Source organism: Acomys minous, assembly GCF_964271855.1.
Source record: "Acomys minous genome assembly, chromosome: 1".
NCBI lineage: Eukaryota > Metazoa > Chordata > Mammalia > Rodentia > Muridae > Acomys > Acomys minous.
The window spans coordinates 100,383,366-100,405,354 of NC_140483.1; the positions used below are offsets into that span (position 1 = coordinate 100,383,366).

The window sequence follows — 21,989 nt, forward strand, 5'->3', positions numbered from 1 at the left end:
TATAGGCACAGCACATAGCATGCCATCGCTTGGGAGGCTGCATTTAATGTGCCGTGGCTAAGGGCCATACAAGGCTCAAATAGGGAAGGATCTGCTTCCAAACTCACATTTGCTGGCTTCTATTTCTTACACCCTGTTCATCTGAGGGCTTTGGTTCCTTCCTGGCTGTTTGCCATGGGTCCTCTTCCATTTCTTGATGTGCTGATCTCTTTATGGAACAATTTATCACATTTCAGCTTCCTTTGTCAAAGAAAAATAGAAGTCACAGCTGTTTGGTACCTAATCAGGGATGATCTCCTATCATTTTTCTTCCATTCACTGGAAAAGTCAGAGTCAAACTCAAATTCAAAGGAAAAAGATTGGACAAGAGTGTGACTGTTGTGTGGAGTGGGTCATCAACAGTCACCTTCGAATGCCTACAAACCTTCAAAGCTCACTTCAAAATTGAATGGGATTAATGTATCAAAAGTTGATTTAAGAGTACCTTTAAGAGTTCCAGGACAGCCCAAGCTACAGATAAACCTTGTCTTGAATTCCCCCCACCTGGAAAAAGTATCTTGCCTAGCAGATCATCATCAATAACAATTTCATATTCCATTTTACAAAAAAAAGTTCTATAAGATAAGCACACTAACAACTGGTCCTTTAAGAAAGTTGGTCCTCTAATAAACAGATTTGGTTCTCACAAAACACTGGAGGTTCAAAGGATACTGACCCTACTTGCTGACAATTTATCTATCCTACTTACTTTCTAAAGGTTCAAATTATATACCTCTCATCAGTGTAAATGTGGTGAGGAAAATAATGGCCCCCGAAGCTGTCCTTAGAACTTGAAAAGATTTTCTCAACAACAACAAGAAAATAGTGCATACTTTAAGAGGCACAGAAGATGAAAATAAGGATAATGAGACAAAAAGACCTGGAGTAGAACATCAAGGATGTTCCAATGTCATCACAAGAATTATTATTTTTTAAATATTTTATTAATTTATTCATATTATATCCCAATTGTTAGCCCATCCCTTGTATCCTCCCATTCCTCCCTCCCTCCCTCCCGCTTCCCCCCTACTCCCCTCCTCTATGTCTGTGACAGAGGGGGACCTCTTCCCCCTGTATATGCTCATAGGGTATCAAGTCTCTTCTTGGTGACCTGTTATCCTTCCTCTGAGTGCCACCAGGCTTCCCCATCCAGGGGATGTGGTCAAAAGTGGAGCACTAGAGTTTGTATGAAAGTCAGACCTCACTCTTCACTCAACAGTGGAGAACATCTTGTCCATCAGCTAGGTCTGGGGAGGGGTTCGAAGTTTACTGCCTATTTTCCTTGGCTGATGCCATAGTTTGAGCAGGACCCCAGGACCCAGATCCAGCAGTCATAATGTTCTTCTTTTAGGTTTCCAGGACCCTCTGGATCCTTCTATTTCCCCATTCTCCCATGCTTCTCTCACCTAAAGTCCCAATAGGATGTCCTCCCTTCTGACTCACTTTCCTGGTAAGTAAAGTCTTTCATGGGACATGCCCCTTGAGCTAGTATCTCGATATAAGTGAGTATATACATTTTGTCTCTTTTTGCTTCTGGGTGAACTCACTCATTATGATAATTTCTAGTTCAATCCATTATCACAAGAATTCTTAAAAGCAGAAAATATTTCCTACCAGTAGTCAGAGAAAGAAATGTAAAAACAGAAGAGTTATTAAAGAGACTCAACATTTCAATCTTTGAAGAAGGAAGAAAGGGGCCATGAGTCAATAAATGCAAGAGAGCTTCTAGAAGGTAGAAAGCCAAGAAACCAGATTCTAGCCTGGAAGCTCCAAACCTAATACAGGTTGCTGACAGCTTGCTGAGATTTGTGTTATGCTACTGAGATCAGTGTTGGACTCCTGACATGCAGAATATGCTATTAAACTGATGTGGTTTTAAGCCACTAGGTTTATGTCAATTTATTATAATAGCAATATAAAAACAGTAAAATAGAAAAGGCTGTAAACTCCTAATGATAAAAGACTATACCCAAGCACTTAAAGAGTATAGATGATCATTATAAGATGTATAAAGTAATAGAGATCATTAAAGGTCATGATCAACAATCCAGTTGTAAAGCATGGAGTTATTTAACACATAAGTTGCAATAAAATCATAACATATCAAAAGCAGTCAGAATAGAAAATATCATTTTTATTTAACAAATACTTATAGAATATTCACTATGTGGAAAACAGTTACAAACATTTTATTAAATCATTAACTTACTTACTTAACCATAAAAATCTGTTATTGTTGTTTTGTTTTAAGGTGCCAGGGTCAAGGAATTTGCCTGAGATCACATAGCCTTGTAAGGGACAAGGGAAGAATTCAAGTACTCTAGTTCCATGACTCATACTTTAAACTACCAGTTATATTTTTCCAACAATCTGAGCAAACTATGATAATAAAGTAATTATATATGCATACATATATTCTCTAAAAATCACTTCATAAACTTTTTAGACTTAAGCAACCGCATAGTACTAACTATTCGGTATTATTCTTCCTAATTTACTTATTCACCAATTACTTACTGTCTCTTGTGCCAATCGGCATATAGGGAAAGAGAAATAGAGTCCACAGATTAGTGACTGTGGCTCTCTCTGGTTCCTGGGGTCGTTGGCTACACGTCCTCAGGAACAAGGGAGCAGAAGGATAAACTGGCCACTCCATGGCTCATGAGCACAAAGAACAGAAATGAAAATGATCTTCCTTTTGGGGCCAGCTTCAGGGAGGCAGATCAATTTATATGAGGTGAATGGGGGTTATATAGAACTTTGGGGAGGAGGTAGTGATATCCAGGGTGAGCAAAGGTATTGAGATGCCTCATTTGCATAGGGAGGCATTCCAGGAATCCCAGATGCTTGCTGAATGTGTTCTTGTAGGAGAAAGGGAGTTGGACCTGTAATTGCCCTAAAGTCTACATGGCATTCTTCAGGTAGAGGGTATGAGACCAAGATCTCTGACCGGGGAAGAGGAAGCCTTGGCTTTGCGTTCAAGGCCAGCCTGGTCTACAAAGCCAGGACAGCCAAGGCTACACAGACAAACCCTATATCGACAGCCCCCCCCCCCTCCATCCCTGCCCCCCCTCAAAAAAAAAGCAGCAGCTTCTAAATAAAAGGCAGGACTCAGGAAGAGAGGCAGAGACACAAAAAGATAGCAATGTAGATGGCATAGAAAGCAGATCCCCCTGCATGGAGATGGCTCAACAAAACAGCTGAAGAATGACAGATGCTTTAGCAGACTAGCAGACTGGAAAGCCTTGATACTGAAATGGACTGTTGCTGAAAGACAGATGAGCAGGACTGCAATTATGGAGGATGGACATGTGGACTGTTAAGTTTGTGGGACTGGTAATTGTTTCTATAGTAAAAGTTAAACTGTGTACACTTTTTAGCATAAACAGAAAGAGGGAAGTCATAGAGGAATTTTAATTCAGAACATGACAGCTGAGTTGAACCAGCCAGCCCAGACACAATAAGAACGGGAAAGGATTGAGTTTATTAAGCAGAAGTCTCAGAGGCTGAAAACATTCTAGGCCTAAGTTCGATTGTACAGAGGCTAGAAGCTTCCAGGACTAGGCCTAGGTTAGCAGAAGGAGGAAGTAAGCCACCCAGACAAAAACTGAAGCAGGCGAATAGAAGTTATTTTCACAAGTCCTTACAGGGTTTGAAAATTGAAGGACTTGTGGAGTTTAATATTAAGAAAACCATTCTAGCAAGCAAGTGAGGACATACCTGAAGGGTGGTAAAGCTAGAGGCCATCAACTCCTTAGTGCACATCTGTAAATCCATGAACAGAAATTAAGGCAATGGCAGTAAATAGTCAAGGAGAAAGTAAGTTTTTAGAAGTGTCATTGGAAGGAATCACGGACAGGAACCCAAGGTGCCATTGCCCCTTCACCATCCCTTGAGAAATAGGCCTCCCTCAAGGCATGTTGACAGCTAATCAGAAACGAGAGAAGTTAAACTGGATATTGCTTTACATACCAGGCAAGGACTGTCACAACAGCATCTGGTGTTCTAAGCAGCTGAGGCATTAACTGAAAGGCAACTAGAGTCTGAGAAGTGTGTCTTAATCCCTACAACCTTATGTTACCTTGAGGTGGTAACAAGGACTTTGAAAATGTGATTAACATTTAAAATGTGTTGACGTGACGAGAACCAATATCATCAAATGGATATTTCTAAAGACATGTCATTAGAGATATGCAAGGATAGTAAGTAAATGGAAAGAAACGAAGCGCTGAGGGTCTCATCCCCATTGCTAATCAGAAGATGGAGGAAAACAGGCACAACAAAAATAGAGACTGTGTCCAGGCAATGAATATACTCCTCTGCTAACAACAATCAGAAAAGAAGGAAGGAAGGAAGGAAGGAAGGAAGGAAGGAAGGAAGGAAGGAAGGCCGGCCTCACTCTGAGAGCAGCAAGGAGCTAAATTTGGCAAACAACCAAATAACCAGTAAGCACCACGTTCCTCCACTGAGCCCCCAGAGGACAAGACAGGGCTCATTGATACCTTGACTTTGCTGCACTGAGGCCCATCCTGAGATACAAAATAAAAATTAAGTTGTTTTGAGGTGCTAAATGTGTAGTAATTCTTAACAGCAGCAACAGTAAACATGATTGTATGATCAACTATTTCTTAAAAGGCCCAATTTTCTATTGATTTAAGAATAATGTAATATGCTAATATAAATGTAACATCTTAAAGTCAGCAATTTTAAAATATGTTAGAGGCATAAATCAATGTGTTCTTAACATTTTTATTGTTCAATTCTTTAGATTCGAAAAGTCACTAAAAGGCAAAAGGAGGATATAAGATGCTGTTATAATTTAATGTGTTCTTTGTCCTTAAAGGTAAAAGAACAATCAATTTTTCTTCTTTAAATTCTCACGGTGAATGAAGTATATTTTCAGTACTTTTTAAAAGACCACTGTCAAGTCTTCACAAGGCTCTTTCTTAGCACATCTGTATGAATAATTCTAGGCTTAAAATATTAATGTGTTGAATTTACAAAAGCAGAATCAACTATGCCTTGCTTATTATCTACATAGTCACAACTTGATCCTTATTAGCTCCTGGAAATAAAGGCCATGCCTGTCTTCTCTTTGGCTTTTATGCTCATTAACACTGTCTACTAACATTCCTGGCCCAGGAGGAAAACCTGGCCCAAGCTTTTGTTCAATAAATGAATGGATGCGTTTTTAAGGCAAGCTTTACAATTATTAAAATAAACTTTTTGAAACTACTAGCTCACTACAGAAATAAAGAAAGAAGTACATGATGTTAAGACTAAATCCAAACTGGGCAATGTGGTGCATACCTTTAATCCTAGCTCTCGGGAGGCAGAGGCAGTCTAATCTCAGTGAGTTCAAGGCCAGCCGGGTCTACAAAGTGAGTCCAGGACAGCCAGGGCTATACAGAAAAAAACCCTGTCCTGAAAAACAACAACAAAGACTAAATCCAGAATATATTCTCAGCTGAAATTTTACATGTTATGCTTCCTGGGATTCTTAAGTCACCTAACATAATTCAAATTTCCTAATAAGTTGGGATGTTCATTATCAAGATACTGTGATGTTCATGAGACCTATTAAAAGCTCCTTGAACTGGAAATATTTTCTGAAAATGTCTTCGCTATCCATTACCGTGTGAGCACATGTGTGCATGTGTTTACATGTACTTTACTGTGTGTGTGCATGTGTGTATATGGGGCAATCATAGTGAAGGATTCAAGAGGAGGTGTTCTTTCCATCATGTGAGTATCTGGGATCCAGTTCTGCGCTCCTGCTTGGCAATAATTGCTGAGCACTCTCCTTGGTGTCCCCCACCCCAACACACACACCTTTTTTTTTTTTTTACTTCACCTTTGTCCTTCTCATAAAAATCAAGTGAAGCGAAAAAAGATAATATTCAGCTGTTTTCCTACCACTTAGCAGCTGAAACAGAAGTGCTGTTGAGGCCAGCCATGGCTACACAGCAAAAGCTAAAAGCAAACAAAAATTAAGTGAATCACAGTGTAGCCTTGGGCATGTCTAAAAAGGGCAACGTGGACACTTTCCTACGGGAGTCCAAGGCTTGCTCATCTTCATAGAATTTACTCTCTTGAATAGCATCCAACTACATTGCTTTAAAATTTTGGCGACACTTTCAATATACTAACACGTAAAGATGATGAGTATTTTTTATCCTTTCATGCTGTCTTAGAATCATGCCCGTACCTTAGTACCTTACAGTCCGAACAGACTAATTTCAAACCAGTCACAAGAAGATAGTGGCCACCATGGGGCGGGTATATGGGATGTGTCTCCAGATGCCTCCCTCCTGTCCTTACCTGACTCCATACCCTATCAACCTGTAGCTCCTCCTACTGTGTCTTCTATACTGTTAGGGTCTCTTGGTAGAGAAGCATTTGTTTTGAGTTTGTCTTCCTCCTCCTCCAGCCTACTTTGCTCCCAAGATCTCCTGTAACATACGGAAGCTACTCCTGTTCTGGGGTTCCTTATGCCATTCTCCTTTACTTTGTCCGTGTGTCGTGCTCTGAATAAGTGCTCTCTAGTGCATTGGGTAATTCTTGAAACGAAATAAAAGGAGATGGTTTGGGGCGGCGGTAAGAATGACAAATTAGAGTTCAGCTGGTGAAGGGATGAGGTTGCTAGCATTAAGGGATCTTAAAACTTCTGTGTAGCACTCTACCTGGTTTCCTAAGACCCTTAGGACCAACCCACAAGCAAGGCCACGCCTGCTCTTTGTCACCTGGGTTGCCTTTAGCCGGCGGAGGCTTGCATCCTCTGTTCCGAGGAGCTGCACTTTTGGGGACAAGGTCTGACCACACCCACTAAGGCCGGAGGGCGCCCTCCTTACAAGGTCATCTCTAGGGTGCGTAGGCGCCCTGCCACCACTCGGAGTCGCTTGTCTAGCGGCTTGAGGTGCTGGCCTTGGGCCCAGAGCCCGCCCGCTGAGCCCGACTATCCCGCTGGGCTTTGACACGGAAGCCTCTTTACGCCAGGCCCCGACCCCGCGTTGACCGGTTCGTGACTCTTCTGCCAATCAGAGGCAGCTTTGCGGACCAATCCCAGGGCGAGGAGTGTCCTCTTCGGCAACTCGGCCCTTCGGCCCTTCGGCTTCTCGGCTCCTCGGCATTTTCCGTGGCTGGGCCGTCGGCTTTCCTCAGCTTAGGTACAAACACTGGCTATAATTTCCCGAGTTTCTCTGCAGCTACTTCCGGGTCTTGCGCCCTTCCGGAAGCCCGCGAATTCCGGAAGCGTGGGTAGCCCACTTTCAGCTAGGAAAAGCCCAGCTTTCCAGAGAATGTTTGAGGAAAGGTTCCGCGGCGCCCGGGAGTTCCGCCGACCCCGCAGGTCAGTGTCGGCTCGGAGCGAAGCTTCCGGGGTCCCGGAGCACGGCCTTGCGATGCTCGCCCTGGCTGCAGGCCGCGGTGGCTTCCTGTCTTAATGGAAAGAGCCAGTCTGTGTCTGGGCTTCCGGAAAGGCAACAAAACAAATCCAAACTCCTAGTTTCCCCCTAGTATAACGTTGTCACACAAACTGAGCGGCACGGCTAGGAAGGAGCTACCGCATTGCCTGATGAGACTTTTCAGACAGTCCCGAAATCTCCTCACCGTTAACAGTACTAAATTGACTTCATAAACTCTAATTTAAGAATCTTTCGGGGTCCATAATCAGGGGCTTATGAAAAAGATTTTGCTTTTCAGTGTACGGGGGTTTCAGCCTTTTTGAGAGCCCATTCACTTAAACTCAGTTTTGGTGTCTGTGGGCAGAGCCATTGAAGGTTTTTTATGAAATAGCTTGTGAGGTGCAGTGAAATTCATTAGTTTGTTGTAAGGAATATGATAATCATTTCTGTTTTTCTTTTGGGGTCCTTAAAAGTCGTTGGTTCGCTAATTTATGTACCATTTTTCACACACCAGATCCTTAGGAAAAGGGCTTTTCATGGATTGAAGGTTTTTCAATCATCAGCTTTAAATTTTCTATGACACCCTTTGCCGGATTTTCATGTTGACAATTTTGGGTAGTTCCAGGCCGACTAAGAGTCCCATCCCCCACCCCCTTACCAGTTTGTAGTCAAAACACCTTCCAGGAATGTGTGGCCTTTAGTTAAACCTGAACAGAATGCATTTGGAGTGGCTGACTTTTCTTTCTTTTTATTGACTTGATCTCTTTTGTATTTCCAATTACTTGTATCCAGAACGATTACAGTTGAAAGACCATGAGCCAGGAGATTTGAAAGAGGAGTCAGTAGAATTAGTTAGAAAAAAGAACTTTTTTTTTTTAAGTAAAGTAACAGAACATAATAGGCCACTAAAATGAAAAGAATTAGGTTCTAGTCTTGATTATAGTTTGCTTCTGCCCAACTTTACCTTTTGGCCTAATTCTCTTCTTTAGTAATTTGAGGTAGCACTCAATCTGTGGTTTTAAAATTGTTCCATAAAAGAACTTTTGTAGAAATTTCCTGGAGCCATGCAGAGGAGAGACAAAGCAAGCCGACCGTCAGCTGTAGTTTAACAAGCACAGCTATTTATGTGTTCTTTTATAACAGTGTTCCTGTTAAGATTTCATTCATATCTTGAACCAGATGATCAGTCTGTTCCTTTTAGCAGGAAAATTCTCTCTCTTAGTACAATTGTTCATTTGTTCTCAGTATGCACTCATTTGCTTATTCGGACTTCCTAAAATTATGTATTCATACTTTGTAAAAGCTACAAACATGATAATGCTGTTTCATTTTATGAAATAATGCTTGACATTTAGTTTTGTCTTTGATGGGACATAATTCCTAATTTACCTTCTTCCCCAAGAATCTCTTTTCACTGTAATTAAGATTTGCTTAAGCTGATGATCATTAAAGTCTGTGTGTGCAGTGATTTTTCTGTGTGACGACTCACTTGCTGTGCCTTGAAGGTAGGAGCTGACTCGTTAGTTGTTGCTTTTCTAGTAAAACTGAGGATCTTGCATTAAGTGATTTTCAGGTTCCTACACTACAAAGCAAAATAAAGTATGAGCTATGTCAGGATTCATGCCTAAAGCAACGTTCACGTGAGATTGCAACCCCCTACCCCCTTTCTTGATATCTGAGTTGGACAACCAGACAGGCTATTCCCTGTCTTTTTCCTGTGAAGTAAAAGTAGTCTGTGAGTGTTCCCTGTCCCTCTTCTTTCCTTCAGATGGGAGAGAAACCAGGCTGCACTGTTTTTGCATGACTGTGAGCCTAGGGCTGTTGCTTTCAGCCCACTACTATGGTTTTTACACAAGGTACTGGAGATAGATAGGGAAGGGGAAGGGCAGGAAAAGGATCATGTGTGCTCTCCCCGCGCCCTCCCTCCACCTCCCCCACTGTGAGCTATGTGTCTTTACAGCCTATTTCCTTCGGTACAGTCAAAAGTCTCTTTCTATATTGTTTTTTGTTGTTGTTGTTGTTGTTGTTGTTGTTGTTCTATTTGATATGTATTCCTTTTTCTCAGAGCTCAGTTTTCTTTCCTGAGTGAGTAAAGTAAGATAAAATAGCATCCAAGTTGTCTTTCCTTTCTTACTAGGACACATAAGCCATGAGCTCGAAAGTAATTCTGTCCTGATCCTGTCTAACCCCTGTGTTCAGTGGATGAGTTGGCATAACATCTACCTTACATATAAATCTGTATTCAGAATTAATGATCTTGCTACATTTTTCACCCATATAACTCTCTTTGTTTAGGTTTGGCATTCAATCCCTTTGGCTGATTCTCTGACTGCATGTACAGGGGGAGGGCATGTGGCTGAGAGCATGGGTGATTTACCACATTCCTTTAATTTCTTTCTTCATCTGTAATTTAGAGAGCTTGGGTATGAATTTGGTCTTCTGGATGATCGTGAGGAGCAAAAACATTGCTTTTCATGGTGCGGAATTACATTTCATCCGAGCTCACCAACTGCTCATCCATTCTAAGTTTCTGTTCTACAGTTTTGTAGTGATTACCGGAAGTTTACTAATTGTTACTTGACCATAAGTTATTATTGTCTTAAAGTAGAGGTGATAACAGCTACTATTTTAGAAGGATTTCAGGGCACAATATAAAGGAAATATGTAGTATCTGATACAATTATATGTCACATGGTAATTTGTCCTGCTTCATGAATGATCCCTCTTTGTTTGGAGATATTTTTCCCTTCTCTTTTGCCATAAAATTGCAGTTAAATTTATGTTCTAATAATTTTCAAGTTATTTGGAATTCTAAGCAATTTGATCTTTCAAATCCCTGAATTAATGGAATAATTTGAAGATGTACTTTCTTCCGGTATTTCATCTGTCTGGCTCTGCCTGCTTGGATTACAAGTTCGCTGCAGTTGGTATCTGTGCACTTAATGAAAATAACTCCTTCAGTGTGTCCTCTGCTGCCACCTTAAAGTAGTTACACACCTGGGCCATCATCACCTTGTTGGTTTAGGGCACAGGTACAGAGCATGGCTCTGCTACTTCTAGCCCTGTGACTTTATAGCAGTTACTAGTCTTTGTATACCCTACTTTTTGTTTCATTTTTTTCTATGATTATCATCATGTATCCTATATTTATGTTTTTCAAAGTCAGTTTTCACTATTACGATGTCTCCAGTTGCAAAGGGTTGTTTTGGTTTGTTTTCTAATTTCTTCCTTCTTCCAAGTTTGCTAAAACACTCCTTGTAAATTACTATTTTTGTTTACAGGTGATAAAGAATGTGTTGTAGTAAAATGACTTGTCTAGAGTCTCTTTGACTTGCCTTTTTCTGTGTGCACTCAAATATCTCTTTAGTGTTGCAGCATGCCCTCTGAATGATGGAGAAATAGCAGCTTTCCGAAAGAATGGAATATTCAAACCTTGTAGCTTGCTTTATTTATTTATTTATTTATTTATTTATTTTTTTTTTTTAATGGGTGATGATAGGTCAAGGTGTTGAACATTTTGTTTTAAGGCTTTAAAATAGTGTTTTGGTTAACTTTAGATACTGAAACAAGTACCTATTAGCTAAAATAAGCAAGGCCAGTGTGTGTATGTGCGTGTGCGTGTGTGTAAGATGAATTGTAGTCTTGGAAATTACTATTTGCTTTTGGTTTCTTCTGTCTTTACAAATGGGGAAAGTACAGCTCCTCTTGGTAAGTAGCTTATCACTGCTCTCCTTTGTCAGAACTGTGCATTTCTTTTGTCTTGCATACATATTTTAGAAAAGTTAAGAAAATACTAAAATTTTGATTAAGAACTGTTCTCAAGTCACAGGAATGTTGAGACTTAATGGCCAGAGTTTGAAAACTTTATGTGTGTTGGATGTACCCAAATGAGCATTACTGTGATTTATCACACGGGCTCCACAAAGTATTGAAACTGAATTCATTTGTCACGGAGGGAGGAACAACAGAATAGTGGCCATTCATTGAGCAAGTCTGGCAGACTGGGATTTGAACTTACAGATTGTTGGTTGTTAGCCCTCTTCAGAGTGCTGGAGGTGCTGGCATTCTAATGGATCTCTTCTGTGGCTTTACCCTTTACCTGTGTTAGAAATGTGCTCTGGGAATCCAGTTCAGACCTTTTTTGATGTAAGTCCCGTTTGCTAGTATAGATTTCAGTACAATGGACAGTAAATCTATCTGACTACACAAAGAAAATAGTAGAACATAGATTCAAAACTTAAGATCTGCATGTAGAGATTATTCACATAACCTCCAAGTATGACGTTTTAGCTTAAAACTTACAAAAACCCAGAGAAAAATACAGTGACATTATAATTCCATCCGCTTTGCTTGGTAGAGTCACTAAGACAGTACTGTAGTGATTTTGTCCCACTAAGAATGAGTTCCCTATGGTGAAGCTGGCCACGGAGAGGCACATTTGATAACTGAGAGATTAATCAGAATTCGGAAGATTCTGCTGACAACACTTACAGGACTGTAAATTTAAATGTAGAATTTCTGTAGGCAGTGTGCATTGACAAGTATGTTTAATGGTAATACATCTAGTACTGAGAGTCCCAGAACAGGTCAATAATAATGTGTATATTGATAGCAGTAATGTAGGAGATGTTACTTGGTATTATAGCTAAAAATCCATGTTATCCTCTTAATCATAATTACATTAATATTGACAGGCCCTTGACAATACCCACATTATTATTGATAGATTTCTGTCAATAATGTGTTTTTAAATAAAATATATTCGTCTATAATTTGCACCACACTCAATAAAATCTCTAAAGTACATACTGAAAACTTCCTTCTTCCTCAATGAGATTAAAATCTTCTGCTATGTTTTTTCAACGTATGTAGATGATAAAGTTTGTATTTTTAAAATGAAAATCAAAAAGAAAACAGGAGTTATTTAAAGCATAAGATTCTATGTTGCTGCTCTTCAAAAACCTGTTTTTCAGGACTTTTTTTTTTTTTTTTTTTTTTTTTTTAAATCTGAAAGAAAAGCAGTGTGGCATGTCCCCTGATAAAATGTCAGCAGGGGACCTTTTTAACAGTTCTTAGTGCTGGGTCATTTGGTCTTAAACATATTTACGTGACAAGTTAGTTTAATTACCTTAGCCCTAGGAGGTATTATACTTTTTATCTGTTTTTCACTTTGCCTTCAGCAGCTCTTCCATGTATCCTTAAAGTACTAGAATTGTCTCTAATGCTAATATATATATCACAAATTATAATTTTAATCACTTTTATGTGATTAAGTAATTTAAAGTATTCACTCTTTGCCTGAATAATAAATATTTCTTAATATTAGTGTGGTTTAGAGAATGAGCGAAAGTGCGTTAGAGTAGAGTAGTAAAGGGTGCAATAGGGTGAAACTTGTCTGAGCATTTTGAAAAAAATATCAATCTGTTATTGTTTTAATTTAGAATAATTTCAACTAACAAAAGCAAAAAGATTGACAGATTGATTTGTATTTTTTTTTTTAACTCTTCAACTTTGGGCCAACATATTTGTAGCTAAGTAGCACTCTAAAAGATCCAAAGATATGGGAATTGCTAAAGCTTAGTTAAAGCTTTGAACCATCTCCCCTTGGTGGGGAGGCCTGGTGGCTCTCAAAGAAAGAATAAGCAGGCTACTAAGATGAGACTTGATAGCCTATGACCATATAGTGGGGAAGAATGTCCCCTTTGTTCATAGACCTAGGGGAGGGGAATAGGGTGAAAGCAAGAGGGAGGGAGGAATAGGAGGATACAAGTGATGGGATAACAATTGAGTTGTAATCTAAATAAATTAATTAAATAAAAAAATTTTAAAAAGATTTTTGCAAAAATTTCAAAAAATTAAAAAATAAAAAGCTTTGAAAGTAAAGCACCTGTGGACTGGCCGATGGTTGACCATTGCTTTAGGCAGTGACAGTAGCAGGAGCCAAGAAAGTACTGGTTTACTAAAAGTAACAGACATTTTTTTTATCCAAAAGTATGATAACTAACCTTTTTATTCACCTAGTTCTTATTGAAAATGATTCATCTTCTCCAAAAATTTGCTGCCATCTTGGACAATCTTTGGATTGTAGAAGTCTTGTAACTGGTCTCTTGAACAACAGTTGACCTCTCAGTGAACTGTGCTGTCAGGCTAACCTTCTATGATGTATACCATGCTATATCTCTTCTCAAGAATGGGCATACCTGTAGCACCCCTACCAGCCTAAGTGCTTTGCCCACTGTGCCATAGCGCAGCAGCCCATCTCTCTGGTTTCATCAGATGACGTCCTTCTTTGCAGGCAGGTGATGTGAAAACACACTGATTAGCCAACAAAGGGTACGTCACAGCAGCTTCTACTGAAATCTCCAAGAGCCTCAGCAAGCACTTAACCAGGAGTGCCCATCTCAGGACTTTAACACAGCCTGTTCCTTTGTCCTAAGTAAGAAAAATACTTACCTTCTTCCCTCAGCAATTTTGTGACCCTGTTTTAGTATTTTCACATTTTGAAACAAGAGAAAAAAAAAAAGAAAGAAATATATCTTCTGAATCAGAGCACTATGGCCAGTTCTGATTTTACTAAAGCTCTGTTGTGTTAAAGTACATGAAAAAAAGGAAGTTCATTGATAATAAATATTTACATCAAATCTGCTACCTAGGAGATTGCCTGGCATTTATATGCCCAATGAGTATTAGTTAAATTGAATAAGTATTTGTCAGAGAATTAGAAGTCACTAAAACACAGACTACTTCCATTATGTTGAAAATGATTTTATGTGATTTAAAGGCATTTATGGCATTTTTTTCCCTGCACTTCACGCCTGTTAGGGGACAAATCTTATTATGCTGCAGTGGAAGGAAGAGGATGCTATCTATAATCAGATTAATTGAACTTCCAATTATATTTATTTCATCAGTTTCCTCTCCTGGGCACTGCCCTTCTCTAAAGCTAGTATTCTAAAAGATGTTTGCCTGCCAAAGAGGGAGCTGGGGGGAGTGGATTGGGAGAGAGGAAGATCCGAATATAGTATGTTGATAAACCAGGTTTGAATGCTTAGGCTGCCTGTGCCCTGCCCTGTGCCACCAAGTGCCCCAGGGAGAGGTAGTACCTGTGTGCTCCTGAAGTTTCTTTGTTTTCCAGTCAGCCTCAGTCGTGCTGATAGGGTTAAGTTGCCAACTGACTTGGTAGTGGTGGAACCTAACCCCGTTCTCTGGGAATTCCATTCTATGATCTTGTTCAGAGGAGATACAAACTACATGTGGGCTAAGCTTCGTGTCAGGCCTTCCTGCCTGGCTCACATAAGCACATATAAAGTGATATCATGTTTACACGTTATCTGCCACAATTACATTTTAATGATATAGTCAGTATTTCCTGGAAACAAATTCTTTGGACACAGGTTTAGGCATTGTTGTGAGTAATAATGAAGATTGCAGTCTTTTCGAAAGAGATTTGCCAAAATCAACTTGTAGTCTTTTTCTTTTATGGCCATCCTTAGTCAAGGTAACAACGATGTGGTAATAAGACTTCTTTATATCTTCCAAGGCACTTTTGTAGAATTATCTAGTTTAATCTCAACAACCCATTGAAGTAGCTGTTATTTCCAGCTTTTAGAAGAAGAACCTGAGGCTAATGAATTTTTTGATCACATAGCAAGTAGGAGACAGCTAGAACTTGACCCTAGGAAAGTTTGATTTTAACTTTTCTTAATCTGTCACAGTTGTCAAAAACTGGATGAAGAATATAGGTGAGGCATTCCATCGTGACAAACTGTGGGATGTAATGGACAGTGTTTGTTCTATGTTTATGACTAAAGCAAGTCACAAAAACTATTAAAATGTTGGAAATAAACCCTAAAACAAAACCCGGAGAAACAAATTATTCATCTGGGAAGCAAAGGCTGAAGAGTAGTTTAATAATAAGTCTTTTGGTCTACTAAAGGACCTTACTGAGGAAGGAGAGTGAGCCCAGCTGTTCCTAATCTACACTGGGGCCAGGCTTAGGGAAGAAAAAAGCAAAGAAAAAAATGTTAAACTATAACAGAAGGAATAAGAAAGACTTTTGTATAGTATTGTTAAATATTGGATCTGCTAGACTGTGTTAAGTCTTAAGTCTCCTTTCCTGGTAGTCATTAAAAATTCCTCTTTGCTACATGATCTCAAGTATGATTTCTCTTAGAAAGAAAGATTGTGAAAAGGATTTGTGTCTGAGAAAGTCTTCACTGACTGCTCACTAAACATCAGTTAGGAGCTTGAGGCTGAGCTCTCCTGCCTCATTATCACGTTAGCTAGCTGTGTTCATTTGCTGTTCACTTAGTGCACTGACTGGCTGCCCGCCCCACTATCTCATACACCCTCACAGTTGCTCACTCCTGAGCTCCTCCTGTAAACCTTGTGCTGAATTCTAGAGCTGGAAGATTAAGATATTTATGTACTCCAATATGGACCTTTCACAATTCTAGAACTTAGAGATACTTTAATAAGAGTCTCTGGCCCTATTAAAGCAAGCCTAATATCTCATCTGCTCCTTGGCAGGAAAGTCATCTGTCAAACTCAGTGCTGGGGACCAGATATGTGGGGTGCACATTGATGACTTGAATTGGACAAGTAATCATGTAGGTTTTGTTTGCTAATCAAATAGTGTTTTCTTTTTTATTTTTTTCCTTCTGCTATATGTATAATGTGATTGCATTAGGAAAAATATCACCTTAGTTCTATTTACTTGCTTGCCTTCCTTACTTAAGAGTCAGGACAGATCTTTTTCTCTGTATTCCAAGATCCATTTATAACCTGGATTTTTGTGGCATCAACAATGGCTTTGGGTCAGTGAAAGTTTTATACCAGCTTTTATAATTGCAGTGATTAAAACCAGCTAGAAATGAATGACAGAAGAATGTGCAGTACTGACGCATCAGGTGATGGGGGAAAAGATGAATTTGCTTTGAAAATGACAAAATTCTCAGGTTTTTTTTTTGTTTTTTTGGTTTTGTGTTTTGTTTTTTGTTTTTTTTTTTTTTAAGAATTTAAGACAGAAGATCTCAAGATCACTAGAGCAATTACGAGAAAGGCAAAATCTTAAGGTCCCGTTACATATCTAATAAATCAAGTCTTAAGACTGGAGCCCAGCAGTCTAACAAATCTTGTGAATGACTCTGGTAAACTCCCCAATTTGAAATCCACTACACTGGAGAAATGAAGGTATAGAGTGTGTTGAATAGGAAAGATGCATGTATCTTTCTTATACATATTTATATCTTTATCAAATGAAGAGAAGATTGCTGCTATCAGGAAAGGTGAATTTTTATTACCGTTATGAGGAGATGTGGCCCACCAGAAACTTGAATCACTGCCTTCCTCATTTAATGTTTAACTAAATAAAGTAAATTTTATCAGAAATGCCTGGACATATAAAAATGTGCATTCAAACTCACTGTCCCACATTTACATGATAGCTACCAAGGTATCTCATAGAAACTCCAACTTCAAAATTGTCTGCATGGCCTTCCCTTCATTTATTTCCCATGTTAGAGCACTGGGTCCCCAACCAGTTACTCCACTCACTTATTTGTATTTAATTCTTCAAATGGTGTCAGCTCTCCCACCTCATTTTAGATTTCAGCGTTCATTTCTTCTCTGTCCCCACTGACAGGTTTATAATGTGCACCACCATTAGTCTCCCACTAGATCAACCGAACCCTGTTAAATGGTCAGTGTGTTCACAGCCCTTCTTACAGCCGGCAGGAATCCATTCTCAAGAGTGGCCCGAACAAGTGTCCACTCAGCAGATCCACTAGCATTTGCCTTACAGGTGCTTACTGAGTCCTTTTACATTCCTGGTGCCCAAGCACCTCTGAACTTTTAGAATCAGTCTCTTGCTTGCCTCCACAGCCTTCTACTTGTCCTTGTACTCCTCCGTCTTCTTATTGCCTCTACTTGTAAATTCTGGAACCTTCCTGACCCTGCTGCTCCTTCCCAGATCCTCCTAGGATAGGTCCTCTCCAGGAAGCTGGCACCGGAAACGCATTTAGAAACACGGTTTCGTGGATTTCCCCCTTGCAAATCTCTTACCCTATTTCACTGCGTTTGCCTGCTTGTGTTATATAGCATCCCCCGACAGCCCCCCTCGTTAAACCTAGGTAAACCGTGCCCTCCACCGTGCTCACAGCTGCCCTTCATTCTGTCGTGTCACTGTGCCCAACACAGCAGTGAATAACAGGTGGACCACAAACATGGTGAAGTAAATAAGAACCTGTATTATTATGCAATTGGAAAAAATTTTAAAGGTTACTTATCTCCTTTTTTTTCTACCCTAGACTTTAATCCTGCTCATTTATCCATTTATCAAGTAATTATAAAATGCTGCCATGTACCAGGAATTATGATAGCTGCCCCGGTTGAACTCTGATAAAACCAGAGTCAGAGCATCAGTGCGTATGATGTCGTAGAGGAAATAGACGATTGAAAAGGACATTGTGTGCAAAGTATAAAGGCCGAGAGTCAGGAAGATAGACTGCTAAGCAGGGTGGCCAGGCCACAGTGTAGAGTCAGGAGGAAGTGGTCCTTGAGCCAGTACCTGGTTTCTCAGTTGAAGAAAGTGGACGCATGTTCCATGCGAAAGAATTAAAAACAAACAAACAACAACAACAACAGCAAAAACCAAAACAACAACCAAATGGTTGTGGTGATGCTTTAAGAAGGATCTGGGGCATGGGAGGCACATGTTCTGGAATGTTCCCCGGTGGACAGAGGCGTCTGATGGGCCAACAGGTAGATAGTGCAATAGAATGAGTCTTGGTGGAGGAAGAACACCCAGCTTTTTGTAAGAAAATGGTTTTTTAGCAGTTACAGGGTGATGAATCCATGAAAAAAAGTGCAGAAACATTTGACCGTCCATTGGCAGTGGGGTAGATTAGAAGAGTGAGGAAGGGGGGGGGGGACTCTTCCTCTTTTGAATCCCTTTCCTTTACTACAGCTCCTGGCAAGTATGAGGCAAGGGTCTCTTGGAGCAGACTTGGAGCAGATCTCTCCACCACCTTGTGGGTAGGCCACTGAGTGCTGAACAGGTCACAGGAAGGAGGAGAGGTGAGTGCTCCCTCAGAAGGGGACTGGCATTTCTATGGGAGAATCATTCCTCATGTCTGGTTTAGTGGAAGATGTCACCAGGCAACCTGTATTACCCAAGGGTCATTTTGTTTCCTGTTTTTGAACTTGTTATGCATAAGGTCTCTGCAACTAATTCAATATAGGACACATGAGCAGCATTAAAATTCACTTCTTGAAAATGTCTGGTGTTGTCAGAGATAGTCCTAATTTCAAGAACTACAAATATGTTTTAGGATGTTTTCAGTTCTTTTACTAGCTAATAAAAAACGTTTATCATCTGCCTTTGAATACGTTTCATAAAATAATTACATTTGAAAAAATGGAATGCCATTTTTGTCTGTACCCCCTTTGTTTTGTCAGTGAGAAACCCAGGGTGGGGAGGGTTAATGTGCTGAAATTCTCTTTACTGTATTTTTTTTCCTAGCCTATTGGTGTGTAATTGATAAGGGCTAGATATGTAAAGTAAACAACATGATGACCTCATATATGTATGCATTTTGAGATAAGTACTGCCATTAAACAGACATATCCATCATAGCCCATCATTAGTGCGCCAGCATGTGTGTGTGTTTGAAGGCAGTCTCAGCCAGCTTCAAACAGACACAATAAGTATACTGTACAATAAGTCTCCAGAGTTTACTCATCCTCCACCTTGAAATTTTTGCAATAACAACTTTACCCTCCACTTCCCTGAGTTCCACATGGTTAGATCATACATAAAAGTATATCAAGGAGAGACCCACTCAGAAACTAACAAGAATTTGGGTCACAGCTTGAGGTTTCTGGTTCATTTAAAAGATGTAACAGATTTCAGCTGACGTGTATATCAACCGCTGCAGGACCAGATGTTTTCACTGCTGTGGTTAGTAATAGTACTTCCGAAGCACTCATACCTGGCCATCATTAATTAATGTCTTAGATTTTTCTTACTGTTTTTTTCTCCTTCAGCATCTATTTCTTTCCTTGTGTATTTATGAAATTATTATAGTATGTATCTTTACCCATGCTTTTTCTTGAACACTTTATAGTTTGTGTATCCAAAGTATAAATTAGCATCTTAGTAATGAAATGTAAGTAAAGTATATTTGGGAAAGATTAAGTGACTACTTTAAAAACACACCTTTGAATCCCACAGAAGGACTGGAAATCACAATGAAGCCTTGATTTAACCATCTATTGCCATGTTCTATGTAGTACATCTTTTTCCATTTGTTGTGTTATTTGACCCCATTGTTACTTTCAGGATTTTAACCTATGTGCCAGAATACCCAGCCAAGCAATGTTATGTAGAGGTATATTTGTGGAGACCATAAACAGCTGTGTTCTCTCTCTCCTCTTTCCCTCTTTTTCTCTTCGTCTATCCCTTTCCCTCCCTCCCTTTCTCCCTCTCTATGTCCCTCCTTCTTTCTTTCTCTTCCTCCCTCCCTCCCTTCCTCTCTATCCATCCCTCTCTCTATTACCCTCCCACTTCGTAACCCATAAGGTCCAAAGGATGGGGTTAGGGAGGAGGGAGCAAGATATAAACTAAAGAAAAAGAAAAGAAAGAGAGGTTCCAATTAGGAAGAAATTGTTGCCGTTTTTATACCACTAATAGGCCCATCTTCTGTGTTTCCAAGCAGCTGAGGCCGTAAGAGAAGATTGCCACTGCTTGATGTTCCCTAATTGTATGTTTCCTAGGCAGCTTCAGAGAAGACATGGCTGGCAGAGAAGAGAATATGAAGAGCTCCGACAGAGTGCTGAGGATAAGTCAGCTGGATGCACTTGAACTGAACAAGGCCCTGGAGCAGCTCGTGTGGTCCCAGTTTACTCAGTGCTTTCATGGATTCAAGCCAGGGCTGTTAGCTCGCTTTGAACCAGAAGTGAAAGCACTTCTGTGGCTTTTCCTATGGAGGTTCACCATCTACTCCAAAAATGCCACTGTGGGCCAGTCAGTTTTGAATATTCGGTACAAAAATGATTCTCTTTCCAACCCAAGATACCAACCACCAAGTAAAAACCAGAAACTGTGGTATGCCGTGTGCACCATTGGGGGGAGGTGGTTAGAAGAGCGATGCTATGATTTGTTCCGGAACCGTCATTTAGCATCTTTCGGGAAAGCCAAACAGTGCATGAATTTTGTGGTTGGACTTTTAAAATTGGGTGAGTTGATGAACTTCTTGATTTTCCTGCAAAAAGGGAAATTTGCAACTTTGACAGAACGCCTCCTTGGCATGCATTCTGTATTTTGCAAGCCCCAGAACATGCGTGAAGTTGGCTTTGAGTACATGAATAGGGAACTTCTCTGGCATGGCTTTGCCGAGTTTCTGATTTTTCTCTTACCGCTCATCAATATCCAGAAATTGAAAGCCAAATTGTCTTCCTGGTGCATCCCTCTTACTGGCACTGCGGGTAGTGACAGTACACTAGCCAGCAGTGGCAAAGAGTGTGCTCTGTGTGGGGAGTGGCCCTCAATGCCTCACACCATTGGATGTGAGCACGTATTCTGTTACTACTGTGTTAAAAGCAGCTTCCTTTTTGACATGTACTTCACTTGCCCTAAGTGTGGCACAGAAGTGCACAGTGTGCAGCCACTGAAATCAGGAATTGAAATGTCAGAAGTGAATGCTCTTTAGAAACCAAATTGTTTCCTCTGAGGAAAATGTATTATGTCCAAGTCCTTGGCATTAGTCATCCTCAGTGTTGTATGTAGCTATCTTTTAAAAGGCATGTGCTGCTTAGCCACTGTCTTCTTCCTTTCCAAGCACAACTGAATTCTAATCACTGGAAACTAAATGATACTCGAGAATCTTGTAAATGTTCGTGTTATTTTTTTAGATCACCTATTACATGTCTTAATGTCAAGAATAATGGAAAATTTTTGTCAGATGAATACTAAGAATGACTAAGAATTTTCCTTCATAGAAAAAGGTCAGACTCTAAAAATAAAAGATTTTTGGGACTCTGGGATGACTGTGCATTCATTTTCAGAGATAGCAGAACATCACAAGCCAACACCATAAGACCCTGCAGTGTTCAGTCTCAAGGGCTAATTTCTTGCTTGCAACTAAGGGTTCAGTCCATAGCTGTCAGACCCTTCAGAGTTGAATTCTTACATTCATAACGTAAAGGGTGCTTATGGCAACTTAGAAGTGAGGTCTGGAGACTGAGGTACAGCTGGGATGAGGAACGTGGCTTTCTACGCGTCTGTAAAGGATCAGAGCTCATGTTCTCACCAAGCATGTTGGTAATTTTATGGAATGATAGAGGTCTACGGTATACTAATAACATAGCAATTCATATCAAGTCCCTTCTTTTCTCTCCAGTTTTCACTAAGGAACCCTTTATTAAATAATAATATAAAAAATATTAGGACTGTTTTTAATCACTGCACCAAACCAATAACACTTTTAAACAGTCTCAAGTTTTGTGCCTTCACAATATGCTAAAAATCTAATGAGTTCACATGCTAAA

The 21,989-nt window shown here is 39.9% G+C and overlaps 1 protein-coding gene across 4 annotated transcripts; it reads left to right on the top strand.

Moving 5' to 3' along the window:
- Positions 1 to 7,232: 7,232 nt before the first annotated feature.
- On the top strand, positions 7,233 to 21,477 carry PEX2 (peroxisomal biogenesis factor 2). Of its 4 annotated transcripts, none has more exons than XM_084787471.1 (3): positions 7,233 to 7,387; positions 18,409 to 18,518; positions 20,217 to 21,477. In XM_084787471.1, exon 3 carries the CDS (start codon positions 20,234 to 20,236, stop codon positions 21,149 to 21,151), a length of 918 nt encoding a protein of 305 aa, XP_084643597.1. In that variant the 5' UTR covers positions 7,233 to 7,387; positions 18,409 to 18,518; positions 20,217 to 20,233; the 3' UTR covers positions 21,152 to 21,477. The 4 variants fall into 4 exon arrangements, with proteins under 4 accessions (XP_084643597.1, XP_084643599.1, XP_084643600.1 ...); XM_084787473.1 differs by having other exon boundaries at positions 20,221 to 21,477; XM_084787472.1 differs by lacking the exon at positions 7,233 to 7,387 and adding an exon at positions 13,487 to 13,878.
- Positions 21,478 to 21,989: the final 512 nt, after the last annotated feature.

Excerpts from the sequence above, each read along its gene's own strand:
- PEX2 (XM_084787471.1), top strand. The coding sequence starts at position 20,234 with ATGGCTGGCAGAGAAGAGAATATGAAGAGCTCCGACAGAGTGCTGAGG.